The sequence below is a fragment of the Oryctolagus cuniculus genome, chromosome 15 (assembly GCF_051225735.1).
Source record: "Oryctolagus cuniculus isolate XC-2025 breed Fujian yellow rabbit chromosome 15, ASM5122573v1, whole genome shotgun sequence".
Classification (NCBI taxonomy): domain Eukaryota; kingdom Metazoa; phylum Chordata; class Mammalia; order Lagomorpha; family Leporidae; genus Oryctolagus; species Oryctolagus cuniculus.
In genome coordinates this window covers 62766771-62787482 of record NC_142881.1, presented here as the reverse complement: position 1 = coordinate 62787482, position 20712 = coordinate 62766771, and the positions used below count along the sequence as shown (strand labels likewise).

General features: G+C 60.8%; 1 protein-coding gene across 5 annotated transcripts in view; it reads right to left on the bottom strand.

Annotated features, from left to right (window-relative positions):
* CDH23 (cadherin related 23) overlaps window positions 1-20712 on the bottom strand; it is a 365671-nt gene that overhangs the window by 17143 nt on the left and 327816 nt on the right. For 3 of the 5 annotated variants that reach the window (XM_051823796.3, XM_089313405.1, XM_089313408.1), the window contains 12 exons: window positions 17627-17848; window positions 17374-17493; window positions 16609-16789; window positions 12334-12467; window positions 11761-11970; window positions 11167-11274; window positions 9624-9726; window positions 8468-8593; window positions 7651-7854; window positions 4599-5057; window positions 1369-1485; window positions 178-402 (listed from right to left, as the gene is read on the bottom strand). In XM_051823796.3, the coding sequence (XP_051679756.3) occupies window positions 178-402; window positions 1369-1485; window positions 4599-5057; window positions 7651-7854; window positions 8468-8593; window positions 9624-9726; window positions 11167-11274; window positions 11761-11970; window positions 12334-12467; window positions 16609-16789; window positions 17374-17493; window positions 17627-17848 (2209 nt within the window). The remainder of the gene's footprint in view (window positions 1-177; window positions 403-1368; window positions 1486-4598; window positions 5058-7650; window positions 7855-8467; window positions 8594-9623; window positions 9727-11166; window positions 11275-11760; window positions 11971-12333; window positions 12468-16608; window positions 16790-17373; window positions 17494-17626; window positions 17849-20712) is intronic. The other 2 variants (XM_089313406.1, XM_089313407.1) reach the window with 1 other exon arrangement.

Genomic DNA, 20712 nt, shown 5'->3' with positions numbered 1-20712 from the left:
GCTGGCCCAGGACCCCGTGCTTTACGCTGCTTTGGGAATTGAGTGCTGCACAGCTTGGATCTGCCCCAGCCCACAGAGGGGCCAGGGGACAGGCAAGGCAAGCCACAGACCCCCCTGGAGGCCCGGCAGGCACAGTCCCGTGTCCCCCAGCCCTGCGCTGGCAGAGTTCCCGCCTACCCGCCGAGGAGTCCTCCAGCTTCACGTAGCCCGGGGGCGTCGGGTCCAGCAGGGTGTAGGTGATGAGCCCGTTGAGGCCCTTGTCGGGGTCCACGGCCACTACAGCGATGAGCGTGGTGCCCGGTGCGGCCCCCTCCAGGACGCGCTCTGTGTAGTAGGTGATCCCAAAGGGCTTGAACTGGGGCGTGTTGTCATTCACGTCCAGGATGTTGACCGTGAGCTTGGCTGGGGGATGGCAGAGAGGGAGGGTCAGGGTGAGGCGGCATCATGGTGCCTGGCCCGGGCCTCCCTGAGCCTCAGCCAAGCCTGGAGGCATGGCAGCGTCTCGTGGCCCTCCTAGGACTCCTCGAGGATCGACCCAGCCCGCAGACGTGACACGTGACACCCTGTTCTGGTCTCCATAAGCAGAAGCGGCTTGGGTCGCGCCGACTGGCCTGGTGACCTCGGAGCGCTGAGCTCTGTGTGTGTCCGTTTCCTCACCTGCTCAGTGACCCAGCAGCAAGGTCATCTTTAAGGCCCCCTCCTGTCCCCTCCGAGGTCCAAGTAGTCCCCTCGCTAGAACCAGCCTGGGACCTCTCCCCTGAGCTTGGAACACAGGTGGTGACAAGTCTGCCTGTCCTGCTGGAGGAGCTGGCCGTGGAGACAAGCAGCCGACAGCTCCCGGCTCGACAGCCATCTTCAGCTCCCAGCACAGCCAGCGGAGGCCGCCCTATCCCCGTCCACTGCATCCTTCCCCGCGCTAAACCCAGCCCTGGGCAGCCCCCTCCCAGCCCCTGCCTCAGAGCAGAAGGCAGCACTGTCCCAGGGGAGGCGTCTGTGGCCTCCAGTCGCCTGCCTTTGCTCTTGCCGACCCTGTGGCTTCCCCGCAGATCCCGAGTCACCCGCTGCTTAGCGGTTTTCACAGCTGATTCCCACCTGTCTTTGTCCACCCAGCCTTTCTCAACCCCCTTCCGGGCTCCCCCAGCCTCTTCCAGTCTGAGCCACAGGACCAGATCAGGCACAAACAGGGCCATCCAGCCTGTGCTCACCCTGACTCGCACCTTCCCGGCCCAGTGTTGCCCGGCTCCCGGCAGCCCATGCGCCTGCATCCTGTTGCTCCCCCCGGGGCCAGGCTGTGCCTGCTCCCAGCCCACCCCTCTGCTCCGACTGGCTCCGAGCAATCCATCAGAGATGTTGGTGGGAGAACCTTACCATTTGGCACACTGACGGAGCGCTCCGGTAGGTCGCTGGCATTGTCAATCACAGAGAGAGTGACCTCATAAGTGGCAACTAGCTCCCGGTTCAGGGGGGACTTCACCATTACAGACCCTGTGGGGCAGACCAGGCCAGGTTCAGCCTCGGGAAACCCCTAACACATGGGCTTTCCTGGGGGGTTCCTAACCAACACTCCCAGTACCCACATGGGCAACCGTCCCCATCAGACCCTGCCTGAGGCTCAGATGGAGCCCCAGCCACCTGCTGTGTGAGCAGGGCAGGGCCCACAGCACTCTGCTCCCCTCTCAACGCTTACTCGCTGGGCGGCCTTGGGCGCTACCCCCTTTCTTCATCTGTGAGCTAACTGCACTGCCCACTGCCCACTGCCCAGGGTCCTTCTGAGGATGTGAACCACGAGTTTCCATTTGTGAGGGGTCTAGAACAGTGCCTGGCCCACGGGAAGCGTGACTTTGTGTAAAAGGCACTCAGGTTCCACACAGTGGGAAGCTGCTCCCAGCACCACCAAGCTGGACGCTCAGACACGGTCCAGGGGCCCAGTTCTGTTACATGCACCTGATCAAGGCCTCAAGGAAACCCGCCATTCCAGGGAGGTCACAGTGGCCGAGACACCCCGAGGGGGCCCCGGTGGGGACAGGTGGGATGCCTCAGGCCTACCCCTTGGTTTTTGATGAATTGGGAAGTGACCTGGCTGACTGGGCCAGGAGCGTTGCTCCTGTGTTAGCGTCAATGAGCCGCTCCTTTTCTTCCACCCACCGTCTCTGCAGTTCCTGCCTGCCCCATACGCCGAGGAGCCCTCAGGGCCCTGGGTTCGCACTGGCGGACCTAGCTGGGCCAGCCTCAGGGCCGGGTCTCCTGGGCTCTGTCTCCTTCCGGCCTGGTGGCTCCTCGGCTCACTGGCCTCATCCCACAGCCAGACCCTCTCCCCTTCAGACACTGGGGTCTCAGGGATTCCCGTCCCTTGGCCCAGATCCCCCTGTTGGGTGCCTGTCCTCTGCGGGTCCCCAGCCGTGGGCGGTCACTTACCCTGGGCGGCCGCCTCCTCCTCCTCCTCTTCCTACTCTCGCTCCCTGTCCCCCAGGCTGGGGAGCGAGGATGGGGAGAGGGCGGCTGCATTCAGTCTGCAAAGGCTGGGCTACGGCCGTGGCCCGGGCCCCACGGGGCGGGAAGGGTGGGGGTGCGGCGGGCATGGAGGAGGGCAATGGGGTGAAGCGGAAGAGATGAGGTGGGAAGTGACAGAGAAACAGAACTCAAACCTGTGGGCCTGCCAGCCGTGAGGAGGAGAGAAGAGGGTTAACATCAGTTAGTTCAGGGTGCAGTGGAGAGGGGGCCCGAGCAGGGTTGGGGGCGGGGAGGCAGAGGACAAGGAAACCAGGGGACAAGGTGGAAGCCCAGCTGAGGTGCAGTGCACAGGGGACAGAGTCTCTGGCAAGAACAAAGCAGAGGGGAGGTGGGCAGAGCATGAGGAGAAGGGGGCAGAGAAGACACTGGAAAGAAAAAGAAGAGTCAGTCGGACAGAGGAAGGGGGGAAGGGGAGAGGGCAGGCAGAGCAGGGGAGGCATCGCCAGTAGAGCTGGAGTTGGGCAGGGCGTGGAGCAGCTCTCCAGGGTCCTGACCGACCAAGGCCACCACGCCTCTGGCTTCTATGGGCCTAGATGGATTCCACCCACCTTCTCCCCGCACTCATGGTTTGTCCCGGCTCTACACACACAGAGCAACTCCTAACCCTGCGCTTGTCCGCATACTGCTCACAGGCGCCTGTCTGGTTTTACATGCATCTTTATTTCCTTTTACGTTCCTAGTCCTCTCCCCTTCCCTTCTCCTCTCTGGCACTGAAGTGTCCCTGTTATTTAAAAATAATCCTGCTCATCAGGGACTGCTTAGCGTGTATTTTGCATTTGCGACAGGCACGGTGGTCTCACTCACTTTATTCCTTACTCATGGCGGCATGTCCTGATTTTCACGCACTACCTACGCCGCTGTGTGACTCATCTACTGCTCAGAACTGCTGCCTGCCGGCCCCCTGGTGTGCACCTGCACCGCCCTCACAGTCTGCCAGGGACACACACCTGGGGCCCCCGGGGACACTGCCACGGGAGATCCACTCAACAGCAGAGCTGCTGGCCTTGGGACGTGCGCGTGCTCGGTGCGGGGTTGCTGTCCTGACGGTGGTCCTGGCGTCAATTCGTGCAGCAGTGTGTGAGGGCCCAGTGGCCCACCTGCCACCCCTGTCAACATTCTACAGCATCCTCGTGTCCACTAGTTACACACGAACACTGATCTCACTGCTGTCTTACTACAGTTCTCTGAATAACCACCGTTTGTAGCATCTTACCATAGCCGCGCTAGTTTTTCTGTCGCTGTTTTGGGCCCTCCAAGAAATACAGCTCTAAGGACCACTCTTCCTTCTCTAACTCCCCAGAAGAGAGGAAATATTGAACTTCTGGGGGAAAAACGGTAAGTCAGTCAAAGTTACAATACGGGGGCCAGTGCTGTGGCGAAGCGGGTAAAGCTGCCACCTGTGACACCAGCACCCATATGGCATCAGTTCGAGTCCCAGCTGCTCCACTTCTGATTCTGCTCTCTGCTATGGCCTGGGAAAGCAGTAGAAGATGGCCTGAGTCCTTGGGCCCCTGCATCTGCATGGGAGACCCAGAGGAATCTCCTGGCTTCAGATTGGCCCAGCTCTGGCTGTTGCAGCCATTTGGGAAGTGAATCAGCAGATGGAGGACTTCTCCATCTCCCACTTTTTCTGACTATGCCTCACAAATTAAAAAAAAAAAAAAAAGAACTCTACTGTACTTTAAAAAACAAGCTACAATATGCTGCACACATTGTGCAACATAAGCTCTTTGTAACAGTGTAGGAAAATCATGAAGGGTACAGATATGACCGATGACTAAATGGTCGGTCAGTACATGGATGGGGTGTCTGGTTCCGTCTGCTCACTAAAGCTATGTATAGTAAAACAAGGCATGGTTCTCCCCTGAAATTACAAATGTGGACTCCTGGCAGGAGTGCGGCGGGGTGGACGCTCCTGAATGACCCCAGCAGAGCGAGGGACTCAAAGGCCTCAGGGGCTGGGCCAGGGCACGATCCAGGGCAGAGACAGAGAAGGGAGGGCAGGGTGTGGCGTCAGCAGGGGAGAGGAGAGAGAGGAGGAAGCCAGAGCCCGGGCTGGGAGCTGAGGGCAGGGGGCAGCCCGGCACCTGTGTTGATGTTCACGGCGAAGGTGTCGTCCTGGTCAGGCACCAGGCGGTCGGTGTCGTCCTTGGCCACGATGCCGAGGATGTGGTATTCCAGCTTTGGGTTGAGGTCGCGGTCGATGGCGGTGACGTTGGCGATCACGGTGCCGGGCGCGGCCGACTCCAGCACGCTCACGGTTTGGACGGGGTTCAGGAACTCGGGGCGGGAGTCATTGACGTCATCGATCAGGACGGTAACGACAGCCGTGCCCGAGAGCGGGACGGTGCCCCGGTCAGCGGCCACCACGGTCAGCCTGTAGGAGTCCTGCTCCTCCCTGTCGATGGTGGCGTTGCCCACACGGATGAGCCCGGTGAGCGGGTGGATGAGGAAGCGGTCCTGGGCCCCGGCTTCTATGCGGTACACCAGCTCCCCGTTGAGGCCGCTGTCCTCGTCGGTCGCGGTGACCTGGAGGACTGGGAATCCTGGGGAGGGAGGAGGAGGAGCTGAGCTCCCTGATGCCCCCATCAACTGCACATCCGAGGCCTCGGGCTGGCGTGTCTCAACACTTCCCTCGTTTGCAATTTTATCGGAAAACACAATCTCATTTCACTTTATTCTGATTAAATAGTTTGAGTTACACGCGTTTTCTATAGATCGTCTCCTTCTGTATCTTGCCCATTTTTCTTCCAATTTATGAAGAACTTATACCAAATATCTTCTTCCTCTGTTGGTTGGTTGCCTATTTTCATAAGGGTTTGAGGTAAAGAAGTTCACCTTTGTGTGTACTGAAATTTAGTATTTCATTTTTTTGAATTCTGTTTATGTGTAGAGATTTCTTATAGAGAAGTCCAATATTAAAAGTGTTTAAAGAAAACTTAGCTTATCTCAAAGGCAGAGAAACAGATGGAGACAAAGGTTTTCCATCCATGGCTTCATTCCCCACTTGCTTGCCATAGCCACGGCTGGGCCTGGCTGCAGCTCGGAGCTACGAGTTCAATCCGGCTCTCACATGGGCAACAGGGACCCACTACTTGAGTCACCACTTACGTCTCCCAGGGTGTGTATGGAGTGGAGAGCGATCCAGAACTGGAACCCGGGCCCTCCAGTGTGGGACATGGGCATCCTGAGTGGTGGCTGACCACTGCGCCAAACACCCAAACCATTTCATTTTTAAAGATTTTATTTGAAATGCAGTGTGTGTGATAGAGATTGAGAGAGATAGGTGGCATCTTCCATCCGCTGGCACACTCCCCAAGTGGCCACAATGGCTGGAGCCAGTAACTCCATGCAGGTCCCCCACGTGGGTGGCAGGGGCTTAAGGACTCAGGCCATCCATCATCTGCTGCCTTCTCAGGTCTGTTAATCTGGGGGAGCCGGATCAGAAGCAGGGCAGCTGAGACGCCAATCTGCTCCCATATGCGATACTGGTATCACAGGCTGCATCGCAACATTGGGCCCCCAAACCCGTTTATTTTTAAACAGTATTTTCAGCTTCTGCATATTTCTTTAGAAGGTATTTGATTTAGAGAACCTACAGTAAATCTATTATATAGATACATAAATTGCACAATTACATAAAATGTTTCCGCCTACTAAGTGGTTTTACTCTTGTCTTGGTCACATCCTGTGTGGTCTTTAACAGACAGCACCTGCTCCTGGGCTACTGCCCGTGAGCCTTGTGTTCTTATCACAGGGTTTGCACACTGTGACACTGGGACAGGAATCTGGCTTAAGACAGCCCTAGCCCCCATCGGGGCCGGCACCTTGGCTCACTTGGTTAATCATCTGCCTGTGGCACCGGCATCCCGTATGGGCGCCGGGTTCTAATCCCGGTTGCTCCTCTTCCAGTCCAGCTCTCTGCTGTCGCCCAGGAAGGCAGTGGAGGATGGCCCAAGTGCTTGGGCCCTGCACCCGCATGGGAGACCAGGAGGAAACACCTGGCTCCTGGCTTCGGATCGGTGTAGTTCCAGCTGTAGCAGCCATTTGTGGGGTGAACCAATGGGGTGACCCAACGGAAGGAAGACCTCTCACTATGTCAAATTAAAAAAAAAAAAAAAAGCCTAGCCCCATCAGTACCCGGGTGTCATACTCGACTTTGCTTCGACTCCAGGCTCCCTGGGAGGCAGCGGTGATGGCTCAGGGTTGAGTCTCCGCCCTCCACAGGGGAGACCTGAACTGTGTTCTGAGCTCCCAACTTCGGCCTGGCCCAGCCCTGACTACTGTGGGCATCTGGGGAGCCAATCGGCAGATGGGCGTTTGCGCTCTGCCTCTCCAAACACTGTAGCTTTCAAATACGAGTCCCTTCAAAAACTAAGAAGCCAAGCAACATGGGAACTCTGTATGGTTTTCTCACAACATGCACTTTCCGCAGCCCTTCGGAAGCCCTCACATGCGTCTTCCTACTTGAGTGTGGCAGAGCCGGCTCTGCCACACTCTAGTTTCAAAACAGTCTTATTCTTCCACGTGACCTTTGGAGCTAAACTTATCCCCCCAGTTCACACTTCAATGGGAATCACATTGTCCCTGTCTTGATTTTAAAACAGCATTTCAGGGGTCTATGCTGTAGTGCAGCAGGGGAAGCTGCCACCTGCGATGCCGGCATTGCACTTGAGTGTCGGTTTGAGTTCCAGCCGCTCCACTTCTGATCCAGCTCATGTCCCTGGGAAAGCAGCGGAGGATGGCCCAAGTACTTGGGCCCCTGCGCCCATGTGGAGACCTGGAGGAAGCTCCTGGCTCTGGATTGGCCCAGCTCCAGCTGTTGCAGCCATTTAGGAAGTGACCCAGCAGATGGAAGACCTCTGTTTCTCCCTTTCTCTCTAACTCTGCCTTTCAGATAAGTAAAAACTTTAAAGGGCTAAACAGTGCTTCCATCCAGGAACACACGTGGGACACACCCCGTGAGCTTGTTGTGAGGCTCAGGGCAGGGGGCGGGGCCTCCCAGCTCCCACTCACCTTACTCCCTCCCCCCACCCCCACAGGTGAATTCTGCATCCAGTCGGAGGCACCCCCTCCCACCGGCCACAAGCAGCTCCGGGGTGGGGGTGGGGTGCTGGGGCTGGGCGGAGCCCTGCTTACCGGGCGGGCAGTTCTCCAGCAGGTGAACAGTGAGGAAGGCAGGGCTGAAGGTGGGCCAGTTGTCATTGTCGTCCAGGATGGTGACGAGCAGCTGGGCTGTGCCGTTGAGTAGCCCAATGTCCTCAGCCAGTAGCAGCAGCTCCAGGACGGGGGGCGAGAAGGCCTCCCGGTCAATGACGACGCCTGACCTCACCGTCACCACGCCTGGTGCCACCAGCCAGGGAGGCAGTCAGGAGACATGTGCGAGCCAACAGGTTAGGGACAGAGGAAGACAGGGACACGATGGGGACAGATCAGAGGGAGCCAGAACAGCACGTTCTTCCCCGGGGCTGCACTGCCCACATTCAGAGAGGCCCCCCCTCAAGTACCCCCTCTAGGGCTCCAGCTCTCTGCCTGGGGAGGGGCCCAGGGCAGAGGGTCAACATGCCTGTTGGTACCTGTCAGCCCATCAGCCTCCCCTCCACGACTACACCCACGCAGCATGTCCCTGGAAAGCTGTGGCTCTGAAGTGAGGACAAGAAAGTTGCCACACCTACTTCCTGCTAAGCAGGGGCTGGCCTCTGGCCTGGGCGCAGGGAGGGGGCGGGTGTGGGACGGGGCTCAGCAGGACCTTCCCATCACCTCCAAGCTTCTCCTGGGGCCTCCCACCTGTGTGGCCTCATCGGGCTGTAAGGTGGGGCTGGGGGACTGTGCAGACTGAGGCCTCCTCAGAGAGCTGAGAGCCAGCACTGAGAAGGGAGGCCGTGGGTCCAGCCATGGGCCCAGTCCCACCCAAAGCTGGGCCCGGAGTGCTGAGCCCCGGGTGTGGAGGCCTCACCCGTGCTGTTGTCCATGTCAAAAAGGCCACTCTGGGCACCCAGCAGCCGGTAGCTGACCACAGCGTAGATATCCTGGTCGGCATCCAGGGCCAGGATGGGCCCGTTGAGCACCGTGAGGGGGGTCCCTAGGCCGGGATGGGGGGGGAGTCACCGCAGGGCCACATGGGACCCCCCCTCCCTCCCTCCACCCCAAACCCCTCCGTGCCCAGTGAGCCATGGCTGATGATGGATGAGAGGGGAGGGAGGAGGGGCGGGCGGGAGGTGGGGCTGGGGAGGCCGAGGGGTGGGCCTGCGGCAGCCTCGGCAGACTGAACACAGATGCCTGGGGAGCAGCCTCAAAGCCCTGCTGGGGAGAAAACACAGAGTGAGCCACGCCTGCTTCCCAGCAGCCTTTGAGGCTGGCCCCTCGCAGGAGGGTCCGGGCTCCCTGATGCTCCCTCCTGGCCTGGGCCTTGTCTGTCCACACCTGTGCGTGTGCCCAGTGCTCCCCATGGGACCAGGAATCCACACACTTGTGTGTGTGTACCTCGCGCTCACGGGGCTGCAGGTGCACACAGCAGCGCTCACAGGCAGACACATGGGCACGGGAGCGCGTGGCATGCACACGTCTCCTCCCACGCACTGGCACTTGTGCAAGCCCAGGAACCGTCTCCCAGCTCTTCTCTGCCTTGGAGTCGCAAGGGACCGCGGCAGCTGGAGGAGGAGCGAGGGTACCAGCCCGGAACGGTAAGGAGGCGATTCTGGCCCTGTGCTCGGGGCATGTGTGTGGGGAAGGGCTGTGCTGGCCTCCTTGGGACCCCTGATCCCCAACCTCTCTTGGGAGCTCCCTGGAGCCTTGGGCGCCCTGAGTTCCTGGGGTGGGGGGAGCAGAGAGGGGTGGACTCAGCCCCTCCTGGGTAGTCCTCACACCTGACTTGTGCCCCTTAGGGTATGGCAGTGCTGTTCTCAGACCACTCCGGGGACCAGTAACCACAGCTGTCCATTCCACAGACTTGCAGTCTCCTGGGTGACTCGCAAGGGGCCTGGGAGCCTCCGCCTATTGGCCCTCAGAGCTGTGCCCTTCGCTCCCCACTGTGGCCCCCTTCCGCACTCCCGAGGTCTGGGCCTGGGCAGGCCGTCTCGTGGGACCTGGCAGCAGATGGGCCCGGCACCTACCAGCAGGAGAGTTTTCCATCACCTCGGCCTGGTAGGTGCTCTCAGTGAAGAGGGGGTGGTTGTCATTCTCATCCGAGAGGAAGATCACCAGCAAGTCATAGTCCTGTGGGCCAGACGGGGGTGGGCTGCAGGCCTCGCTCTAGCCAAGTCCCCCATTGAGGAAGGGCTGAGGGATGGAAATCAAGAAAGCCCAGGCAAGAAAACCCAGACACTGGGATCAAGTCCCTGCTCTGCCGGCCACCCTGAACTCCTTCCTGCATGGGTCAGTTTTCCCATCTGGCAAATGGGATCGTAACTCCTTCGTGGAGTGCGGAGGTGAGCGGTACCGAGTCACACGGCAGCTCTTGCACGCAAGGACTTCAGCAGGATAAAGTCCTGCTCTCCAGGCCCTCGAGACCTGCCCGAGGTCTGGGTCAGAGAGCACCCATGCCCTGCCCAGTGCTGCACTACGTCTCTCCATCCTCAGCACCCTCCGTGTCTGGGTGCCAAGAGGGAGCCAAGAGGGAGCCAAGGCCCAGAGTGGCACAGTGGCCATGCAGCCGGGCCCAGTCCCAAGCCTGCCACTTTTCAGGAGGACTTGGGGCCTTCCAGATGCACAGGCAATGGAAGGGATGGGAGGGGCAGGGAGAGAAGCAGAGAGGTGGGATGCGGGGGAGCACCCAGTCGGAGAGGTGCAAGGCTCATGAGCACCTCCAGCCCCACATCTGTTCTGCTTAGCAAGATGGGAACACGGAGGCCCAGAAAGAGGAGAGGCCAGCAGGCAGCATCGGTCCCACCTGGGGCGCTGTCTCGGGCTGGTGCACCAAGATCGGCCTCTCCAGGATCCTGCCCGGCTCACCAGCAGGCAGGTGACCAAACGGACCAACCCTCACCCTAACGGATTCGCTGCTCCCGCTCCCTCAGCCCTGCAAAGCCATGACAAGGCCTGCTTTCCTGCACAGGCTCTGCGCCCTCTCCCTCCAGCCTGTGGGGCTCCCCTACCCTGCCAGTAAGCTTTTCCTTCAACTCCACTGTCTGGTGGGTTTTGTGGTGGCCTTTTAGGCAGGACCTAAGCCAAGATGAGCCAGACCCAAGGAGTCCCGGCCAGGGCTCTTGCTCCAGACGTTGGGGACCAAGGGAGCCAACCCCAACCCCACAGGGGCTGTTCGCTTTGCTACACTAGCCTTTCGATGTCCTTGCCTTTCGAGGGAGAAGTCTACTTAAGACACACATCCTTTCGGCAACCTGGAGTGTGTGTGTGCATCTATGTGCGCGTGTGCGTGTACGTGCATGCAGGTTCGCAGGCCGGTACTGCGACTTGGAGAGCAGGGACAGCAGCTCAGGCTTGCTGGCGGCTTGCCACGTGCCCAGCGCTGTGCTCAGAGCCGTTTGTGTGAGAGGGCTCTTCCACGCTCTCCCCAGTTGGGAGGCTGGCCGAGAGTTCGTGTGTCAAAGCCCTGTGCCCACTGGCCCAGCACGTGCACACCCTGAGCCTGGGCCCTGCCGCCAGTGGGAGGTGGGGTAGGCCCGGGCCCCCTCCCTGCACCTCCAGCACCAGCCTCACCCTCCTGGCTATGCGCGGGTTCTCCGGGTTGTCCTTCACGGAGATGGTCAGCTTGTACTCGGGGATCCGCTCTCGGTCCAGGGGCCGGTTCACGGTGACGATTCCTGTCTGGGATGTGCGGGGCTGGTGAGCCGAGCTGCACGGGCCTCGCCGCTCTGCCTGCAGCTCCACGACACCCGTGGACAGCAGACTTGGCTCTTGGGCCGCTGCGGTGGATGAGGCTCCGGCCCCATGCATGCAGACGGCATACCCAAGTGGAGCTCGGCACGGTGCCCGTGCTCTGGCTGGCACCCGCAGACCCTGCACCCAGTGAATGGATTAGGCTGCAAGCAATGAACTCATTAAGCCACAGCCAGTTTAGTCAGCCATCCCCAGCTCCAGGAGCTCCCCTGTTTGCAAGTGTTTTGCGCACTCTTCCTGTTTTTCCTCATTCGGATCCACTCTGCTTGGTGACCTGGGGCTAAGGAATCCTTCCAACGCACCTCCCTGGGGAATCCACAAGTTCCCCCCTCCCCCCGCAGAGGCACCCCGACCCGACCCAGGGGAGTGAGAAAGCCCACAGCGCGGGGCCCTCCGTGGTAGGGGCGGCCCTACCGTGGCGTTGATGGAGAAGGCCCGCTCGCGGTTGCCTGCCGTGATGTTGAAGGTGAGCAGGGCGTTGCAGCCGCTGTCGGCGTCGCTGGCTAGGACGTGAGCCACGACGCTGGAGACGGGGCTGTGCTCGCTGACGGTGGTGTTCATGGGCAGGTTCAGCAGCACGGGGTCGTTGTCGTTGATGTCCAGCACCCGGATCCCCACCAGCATCTGCGACCAGCCGGCGGGAGGAGGAGGGGGAGAGAAGGATGGTGCCAGGACCACCGAGGAGGAGGTGGACAGCATGGGGGTAGGGACGGCGCAGGTGGCCGTGGGGGAACAGAGATGACGGAAAAGGCCAAACAAGAGGCAGGAGGATGGGCAGGGGCCAAGGAAGGGGTGGGGTGGGGCACTGGCAGTGTGGGGAGGGCTGAGTGCCCACAGCTGCCAGTGCCGGGTCTGGCCTGGGGTGGGGGGCGCGAACCTTGGAGGCCTGTGCAGGGCCCTGGGGCTTGTGCCGGCTCCCAGGCAGCCCGTGGCCCGTCTGGGCAGGAGGGCGGTGGCATTTGGGAGAAGGCAGGCCTCCAGACTCACCGTGGAGCTGAGCGGGGGCACGCCCCTGTCGCGGGCACAGATGGTCAGGTTGTAGAAGGCGATGGTCTCGCGGTCCAGCTCCACGTCTTTCCGTACCCGCAGCACCCCCTCCACGGGAGAGATCACAAACTCCCCTGCAGGCCGCCCAGGAGAGGCCCGAGTCAGTGGGGGGCGGCCCAGAGCCCTGGCCTCTGGCATGCCGACCACAGCAGGCTGCAGGACAGCCGGGCCTGGGTCCTCCAGGCCCACCCACTCCCCACTTGATATCCTCTCGGGGTTTGGCAGGGGCTGGGAAGGGCGGTGGGGCGGCAGCGTGGGGGGGCATGGGCGAGCCTCCCACCACGTGTCTCCCAGTGCCGGCCAATCAGCCTTGGCAGGCCAGGGACTGGGCAGGAGGGAACAGGGGATGCTCATTTCTTCCCGAGCCGCCTCCTGCTGACCGCAGCTGATGAGAAGTTCATTAACGATGTCGTGCGACGGACGATCCCGGGGAGGGCGCAGTTGAACACGGTGGAACTTTTGTAGGCAGGGGCAGGTGGGCGGGAGGGCTGAGGAGCCCCCAGCCCCCCAGTCAGCCCTCGCAGTGAGCCACGCTGGAGTGTGGAGAGGGACCTCTCTTTTCTATAACATTCCTGAGCGCCCCCAGCCGACCCCTGGCCTCAGTCCTGGTCTTGGCCCGGCTCGGGGGCCAGAAGTCTGAGAGTAAGAACCTCACATAGTTTGGGGACCTCAATCCCTCATGTTCCTTGGAAAAGGAGCCCAAGGTGCAGAGAAGGAGAACAGCTTGTCTGGATCACGCTAATGACAGAGCCAGGATTAGAACCCAGGGCTGTGGGTCTTGCTGTCTTCCTAGGCGGCACCACTAAGAGCTGATCAGGGTGAGACGGGGGGCGGGGCGGGCCAGTGGGAGCCCACCTAGAGCGGAGGGGACGCAGAGGGAGAGGGCGAGTGGGGAAGCGGGTTCACTGCACACTCCCCAGGAGCTGGGGCCTGGAAAGTTACTCCTTTACTCCCCGTCTTGACTCTGGTGAACAGAGTAGGGTGCTGACCTGCCTGGGACTCACAGAGACCAGGCCATTCCCGCCCCCAGCTCCTCCCACTGCCCCTGCAGTGCCACCTGCAGCTGGGGTTCCCCCGGGGCCCTTCCGCTCCCAGCCTCCCTGCCCAAGGGGCGGAAGCAGCTGGAGCAGGATTTCCGGAGCCTGGTCTTCCAGAATCTCTTAAGAACCGGGGGATTCCCTTTCTAGGGGTTCCCGGCCCTAGCCTCGGGCCCTGGCTCTCCCGCCAAAGCCTGGGGAGGCCCATCACCATCCCCTTGGATGCTCCCGAGAGGCAGGCCTGAGCGGCTGGGGGCTGCGCCTTGGAAGGCACAGGCCAAGGCCCCACACTGTCAGTCATGCTCTCGGCAGCTTGCGGGACCCGGGCTGCCCCCGTTCCACCCCTTCTGGAGAGAGGAGGTTACAAGCACAGGCTTTCAAGTAACTCCTGCGTGCCCTTGGCCACGCTATGGGGCCTTGCCTTGTTGTTCTCATCCGGAAAGTGGGCCAATACAGAGGTATCACCGCAGGGTTGTGCTGACGTTGGACAAAGCCTGGTCCCCCTTGTACGTGCCCACCTATGGAGGCTCTAGGTATCACCAAAGACATCCTGAAAGGGAGCCCAGGCAGTGCCCGGGAAGACCTGGGGCCTTTCTGGGAGGACGGGGATGTGGAAAAGGGGCCTGCCAGAGGGGCAGCTCGGGGTCCTGGGAAGGCTGGGCTGGTGGGAGCGGCGCAAGTAGCTGTGGACTCTTCGCCCACTGCTCTCGGACCAATGTCCCCTCCCCTTCCAGGTTTAGCGGGGCTTTCAGGAGCCCAGCCATCCCAGCTGTCCCCCGCCAGGCGTGGGCTGCCGGGGTGGGAAGGCACCGTCAAGCTGGGTGAAGGCTGCATCCCTTCACCCGAGGGCGTGAAGCTAAGCTGGGTGTCCGCACATGGGGGCTTTGCCAGGCCCTGGCCAGGAGCCGGTGCTGGGAGGCATCGTGAGGGGCGGGCACTGGGGCCACGCAGCCAGTTCCAGGACTCTGCTGGGCTGGCCGGCTGGCTCTCCCTGGGCTCTGGGTGCCGATCCTGCCTTCCAGGGGGACACAGCCCCCAGCCTAGGAAAGCCCCGGGCCTCGCTCATCCTCTCGGGGTGCGGGCTGTCTCTCCACCTCCAGGGACATCCCCAAGGGCCCCTGTTCCTAAGGCTGCACCCCTGACCCCCTTGGCTGGTTTCACGGGTGACTCCAAAGCCCACAGCAAGAGCGGGCGGCCTGGTCCTTGGGGCACAGCTGCGGGCCCGGCACCCCGAGGCTGCTGCCGGAAGTCTCCGCCAGGCTCCGGTGCCCACTGTGGCTGCAAGGACCCTGGCTGGCAGGAGAGGAGACCTGGGGACGGCAAAGGGGTTCTGGACCTGGCCCTCAGACCTGTGCTGTTTTTTCCCCCTAGCCCTTTTATTGCAAATTCGCTCAGGTTCCACGTTCTCTCCCGGGGCTGCTGGATTCCGTCTCCTGGCTTCAGATCCGTCTCCGCTGCAAACTCCTACACCGTCGCCTCTGGCCTAGGCCTCTCCTTTGCACTCCCTCCAGGAATATCCGTCCCGTCCTGCAATGTCACCCTCGCCTGCCTTCCCCTCCACGACTCCCCCTGCAGGTGCCCTCTGTTAAGGGCAGCTCCGGTGCAAACCTGGACTTTATCCCACGTCCCACCTGCACTCAGCACACCTGTCGGCCCCGCCTCCCAAACAAACCAGAGCGGCCCACACCCTGGTCCTTAGCCCCCAGAGTGTCCTGAGCCTAGGAACCAGTGTGGTGCTGTTAGAACCTAGGCTGTTAGAACCCTCTCCACTCAGGGTCATGGTGTGGTCCCCACCCTGGCGTAGAAGCCAAGTCCTCATAGTGGTCTCCGAGGCCCTGCTGCCCCCAATCCCATCTGCCCCCACTCTGCCCATGCTGCTCTTCTGTGAACACACCAGGCACACGCTGACCCCAGGGCCTTGGCACACACAGTTCCCACTGCCCGGGATGCTCTTCTCCACATGGACATCTCCTTCCCTTCTTGGCTCGAGCATCGCCACCCAGAACAACCTTTCTGAGCACCCCGTCGGCAGTCACTGCTGTTACCACCCCGGCTTGGTTTTATTTTCCTCTGTAGCATTGAGCGCCCCACAAAATATCAAGTCATCAGCTTAATTAGTGAGCTCAACACCTGTGTCCTTCTGCTGGGGTGTGTGACTGTCCTGGATGACTGCCCACGGCCAGCACGTGGCAGGTGCTGGACAAACACTTATTGAGCGATACATTAACAATCCGGGCATTTCAGAGAGGTTTGCATTGCTGCTTTTCCTTGAACACAGCCTGCGTTCTCACAGCTACAGCTGCTGGGAGCCGAGCCGGGGCTGCCCCAGTCCCCACCACTCCTTGTTGCCTTCCCTGGACCTCTTCTGCATGCGTGCCCTGCACGACTCTGGTAGCCTCTTGAGCTCGGGGTCCTGCTCTACAGAAATGAGTGAAGACCGACCTGAGAAACGGCTCCCGAGGCCAGGGCGAGCTTTGCTCTTGGGACTAAGGAGGAAGTGAGGGCCAGCGCTGTGGTGTGGTAGGTTACACCTGCCTGCGGTGCTGGCATCCCACATGGGCGCCGGTTCGAGTCCTGGCTGCTCCATTTCCAGCTCCCTATGAACGTGCCTGGGAAAGCAGTGGAGGATGGCCCAAGTGCTTGGGGCCCTGCACCCACATGGGAGACCCAGGAGAAGCTCCTGGCTCTGGATCAGCCCAGCCCTAGCTGTTGAGGCCATTTGGGGAGTGAACCACTGAGTGAAAAATTGATCTCTCTCCCCCACCCCTCTCTGTAACTTCCTCTCAAATAAATCTTAAAAAAAAAAAAAAAAAGAGGTGGGGCTGCCTGGATGTGTGTGGGGGTGCTGGGGCCTGGGGCTGGGTCCCACACACATGGCAGGATGCATGCCCTTCCGCTGCCCATTTTCTAGCATATTCTCAAAGGGATCTGTGACCAGGCCTCTAAGGCTCTGAGTCTGTTCTCAGCTCCCAGAGTATTCTTGCTATATCCTGGTGAAGAGGGGTAGGAGAAGTTGATCTCCACCACCTTAGGGATGGGGAAACTGAGGCTGGGAGTGCGATCATGCCGGGTGGGGCCACCTGCCCACAGAGTCCCTGCTCATCCTGCTCCTGAGTGGGGGTGGGGAGAGAGCCCTGGGTTGTGCCCACGCCCTCCACCCGGCACAGACCCTACTCACCCAGCGGGTCTCCGCCCACGACGCTGTACTCCACCTGCCCATTGGGGCCCGAGTCCCGGTCGTGGGCCAGGAAGGTCCACACTCTGGGCCCCGGCTGGCCCTCTGTGACCTCAAACGGGCCCTCGTAGTCCCGGGGGAAGGTGGGCACGTTGTCATTGATGTCGTTCACGTTCACGAGCACCTGCAGTGGGGAGCGGGCTTAGCCAGCCCCCACCCCCGCCCAGAGCCGTTCCCTGGGCCTCCGTTCTTTCATCTGCAAACTGGGCCTGGTAACCCCGCCTCGTGGCACCAGTGCCGGAACCACAGTGCACGTGGGAGGCCCTTTGAAGCCACGCGTGGGGACGGGTTCTGGCGGCCACGTTGCTAAGAGCTTCTATCCACTGCGGCGGCGTTATCATCCCACGACCTCAACTGCTCCGCCCACTCCCGAGACATTGTCCCATTTCACAGAGGAAGACGTCAGAGACGTTGAGTCTCGGGGAGCTCGGAGACCCGCCCAGGGTCTCCTTCTCACAGCCGGGAGCGCCAGGGCAGGGACTCGGGTCCCTGCTGGTCTGAGTGGAGCTTGTGTTCTCCCGTGGAGAAGCTGTCACCTGTCTGATCAGGACAATGCCCCGGGGAGGTGCGGTGACCTCAGAGTGCGAGAGGCCGAGCTCCTTGATTTGGGTGTTTCCCGAGGACAGCCTTGGCACCCATCCTCCCCAGGAGAGTGCTCTGGGCCCCGGCCCCTGGCATGCGCATTGGGGCTGAGCCCCGCCCACCCACCGTGGTGGTGGAGGTGAGGCGGTGGGACAGGATGGGGCACTGGTCTGTGGCGGTGACCATCAGGGTGTAGCGGCCATGGCTGATCTCGTAATCCAGCTCCTTGATGGCACGGATGACCCCCTGGGGACACAGGGAGGCGGTGAGGGTGGATCGATGGACCAGGCCCCGTCTCACCCCGGCTCCCCCTCCCCGCTCCCCTGGACTCCATCCTTGTCCCCCGCCTCCGCCCCGGGGCCTGCCGCCAACTGCTGACCGTATGTCTGTTGATCCGGAAGGTGTTGATGATGTTGCCTGCCACGATGGCGTAGGTGACTGTGCCGTTGGGCCCCTCGTCCAGGTCCAGCGCCTGGACGGTGATGAGGCTGGCGTTGATGGTGTCGGGGCCCTCGTCCAGCAGCACCTCATAGTGGGGCTGCTGGAACACGGGTGCATTGTCGTTCTCGTCCACAATGGTCACGTACACGTGGGTGGTGGCCTGTGAGGAGATCATGGGCAGGTGCCTTTGGTCAGGGAGGAACTAAAGGGGGGCCTGATGGCTGTTCCCCCGGGCTGAACTCGCTCAGCATGATCCAAAACGGAAAGGACAAGGAGGAAGAAAACATGGGGTGGGGGGAGTGGAGTCACTGCCTGGTAGAGGAAGAAAGCAGAGAGGCACCACCAAAAGCCAAGCCGACAACTGTTTAGGTCCAAGATAGCACTTGCACCAACACTGCTAAGTCTGTGCCTGTGGCAGACATCACTAATCAATCACAGCACTGCTGAGGCCAGCAGCAAGTCTGGGATCCCTGTCAACACAGTGATCTAGTGATTAAAATTGGTGCTTGGGATGAACATCCATGGTTTCCCCAGGCCAGAGCTTTGCCTGGACCAGGGCCTGGCTGCCAGGTGACAAGAGGCAAGACTGGAGGCACTCAGACCAACGCAGGACTTCAGCTTCGCTCATTAGTCATATAAATGGAAGAAAGAGGAGGGGCTCTGTGTGGGGGGCAGAATTTGTGGCTTTGGCCATCTCTGGCTGACACTCAGCCAATCAGAATGCAGGGGTCAGCACCCAAGGCCCAGCTAGAGACAACAGCTGTGTATTTCAAAATAGCCCCGAGAGAGGGTTTTGAATGTTCTCGGCACAGAGTTAAAGGACTTATGTCGGAGAGGCTGGGAGTGCCAATCATCCTGATGTGACCGTCACAAGCTGTATACAGTTGTCAAAATGCCACACCGTTCCCCACAAATGGTACCATTCTGCGTCCACTAAAATCTCTATAAAATGACCAGACCAGAAATGGTTGACATGCATTTCGCAAACACAGGAGGATGTGGACAAAAGCAACAGGCCTTGGGCCGCCCCCGCCCTCCACCTCGCTCCAGCTGGGAGAATGGTCCCCGTGGACCATCTGATGGGGGCTCCCTTGCTGGCTGGTGTCCAGCCGGGCTTGGCTGACGGGATGCCCGGCAGGGGGCAGGAGCGGGGAGGAGGGAGGTGGTGTCAAGGCTCCCACACTCCCTCTGCTCCTCACCGCGATCCTGCCATGGCTGCCTTTCTCCTGCTGGGCCCCAGCAGCGTTACCGCCTCCCTGCCCGCTCTGGGCATGTGGGCTGCTGCCTCTGGGTGCCTCACCACCCTCTCCAGACACTCAGCCATTAAGCACTGAGTGTGCCAACTGTTTCCTGCCAGGATCCTGCCCCACACCAACCACGACGTGTGACCAATGCAAAATAACAAAGGCAAGACCCCCACCAGGAGGCCTGGGTACTGCCAAGCCCAGGGGACAGAAGGTGGGTGGTACTAAAAGCTGGACCCAGGCCCCATGGGTAAAACATTTTCCTTGGGCCTGACTGGCTCTAGAGCCACCTGCGGTGGGACAGATGGGCGGGGGACCTGGACCCCAGAGGGCTGTCACTGACCCCGGGCAGGTGCTGACTGCTCAGAGCTGCAGCTCTGGATCCTGGGCCGGGGGTGCTGGGTGGCTGCCTTGGGCTGGAGCTGTGTGACACTGGGCGTGCTCTGTGCCCTTGCTGCGCCTCTTCCGTCTCTTGATCAAGGTGCTGACGTGGTCTCTAAAGTCGCTCAGGTACTCTGGGGTTCCAGTCTGTTGTCACCCGTCATGGGAACTGAATTGTACCATGAGGGAGGCAGCGCTTGGAGCTGTAGGATCTCGGTGAATCTGGCTGGGGCTGTACTGTGGTGTAGTGGGTAAAACCGCAGGTGCCTTTACCGGCATCCCATATGGGTGCCAGTTTGAGTGCCGACTGTTCCACGTCCGATCCAGCTCTTTGCTAAAGTTCCTGGGAAAGCAGTGGATGATGACCCAAGTGCTTAGGCCCCTACAGCCGTGGGGGAGACCTGAACGGAGTCCCAGGCTCCTGGCTTCCACTTGGCCCAGCCCTGGCTGTTACGGTCATTTGGGGGAGTGAGTCACCAGATGGAAGCTGTGTGTGTGTGTGTGTGTGTGTGTGTAACTCTGCCCTTCAATTAAATAAATAAATGTTAAAAAAAAAAAAAACACCAAGGGCTGCATGAGGGAAGATGTGTTACGTTAACCCTTCTCCAGTGTTTCCACCAGAGTGGAGGGGAAGTGGCACCGAGGCCGGGGCACAGCCTGAACTGCACGTCTCAGGTGTCTCAGGCGTGAGCTACGTAGGGATCTGGCCTCCTTCTTCAAGGTGTCCTCCTGTGTGATTTCATGACAGACAGCTGCAAGGCCCTAACCATGTGAGCAGATGGCTGCCCAGGAAGGCCACCCGGTGTCCCCCGTGGTTCTGCACAGTCCTGGGTGCAGTGACGAGGCCCATGCACGAAGGAGGAGCCCAGCGCTGGGTCCTCCTGGGCTCCCCCGCCTGCCAGCAGGTTCAGAGCTGCCCTGCTGGGAAGGGGTGGAGGCGGTGGCATTTCCCACCTGCAGACTTGCCTCCCCTACTCCCTGGAAGTGGGTCTGAGCGTTCGCGGGCTGCGGGGCTGCCAGGGGTGCTTCTAACGGAGTCGCCACTCGCAGGCGCTCCTGCCCTGCACCCAGACCAGCCCCGCTGTCTCCTGTGGCCCCTGCAGTGAGGAGGAAGTGAGAGGCTGCGAGGCCCTGAGCACGGCCCTTCCCTCCCTGCCTCGGTGATGAGGAAATCACTGGAGGTTTCAGGACCGTGCCCACACCTTGGGCAATGCCTCTCCTCACTGTGGTGCAAGCCCAGGAGCCTTCGCGGTGGGGAGGAAGGAAGTCAAAGGGATGGGGGAGGTGCCCTGGGGGTTCACCCTGGAGTGACCCCAGGTGGAATGAGCCCAGCGCTCCCTGATCTCACCCCACTTCGGACCTTCCCTGGGTGATCAGCGTGCCCTCTGCCAGGTGGGGT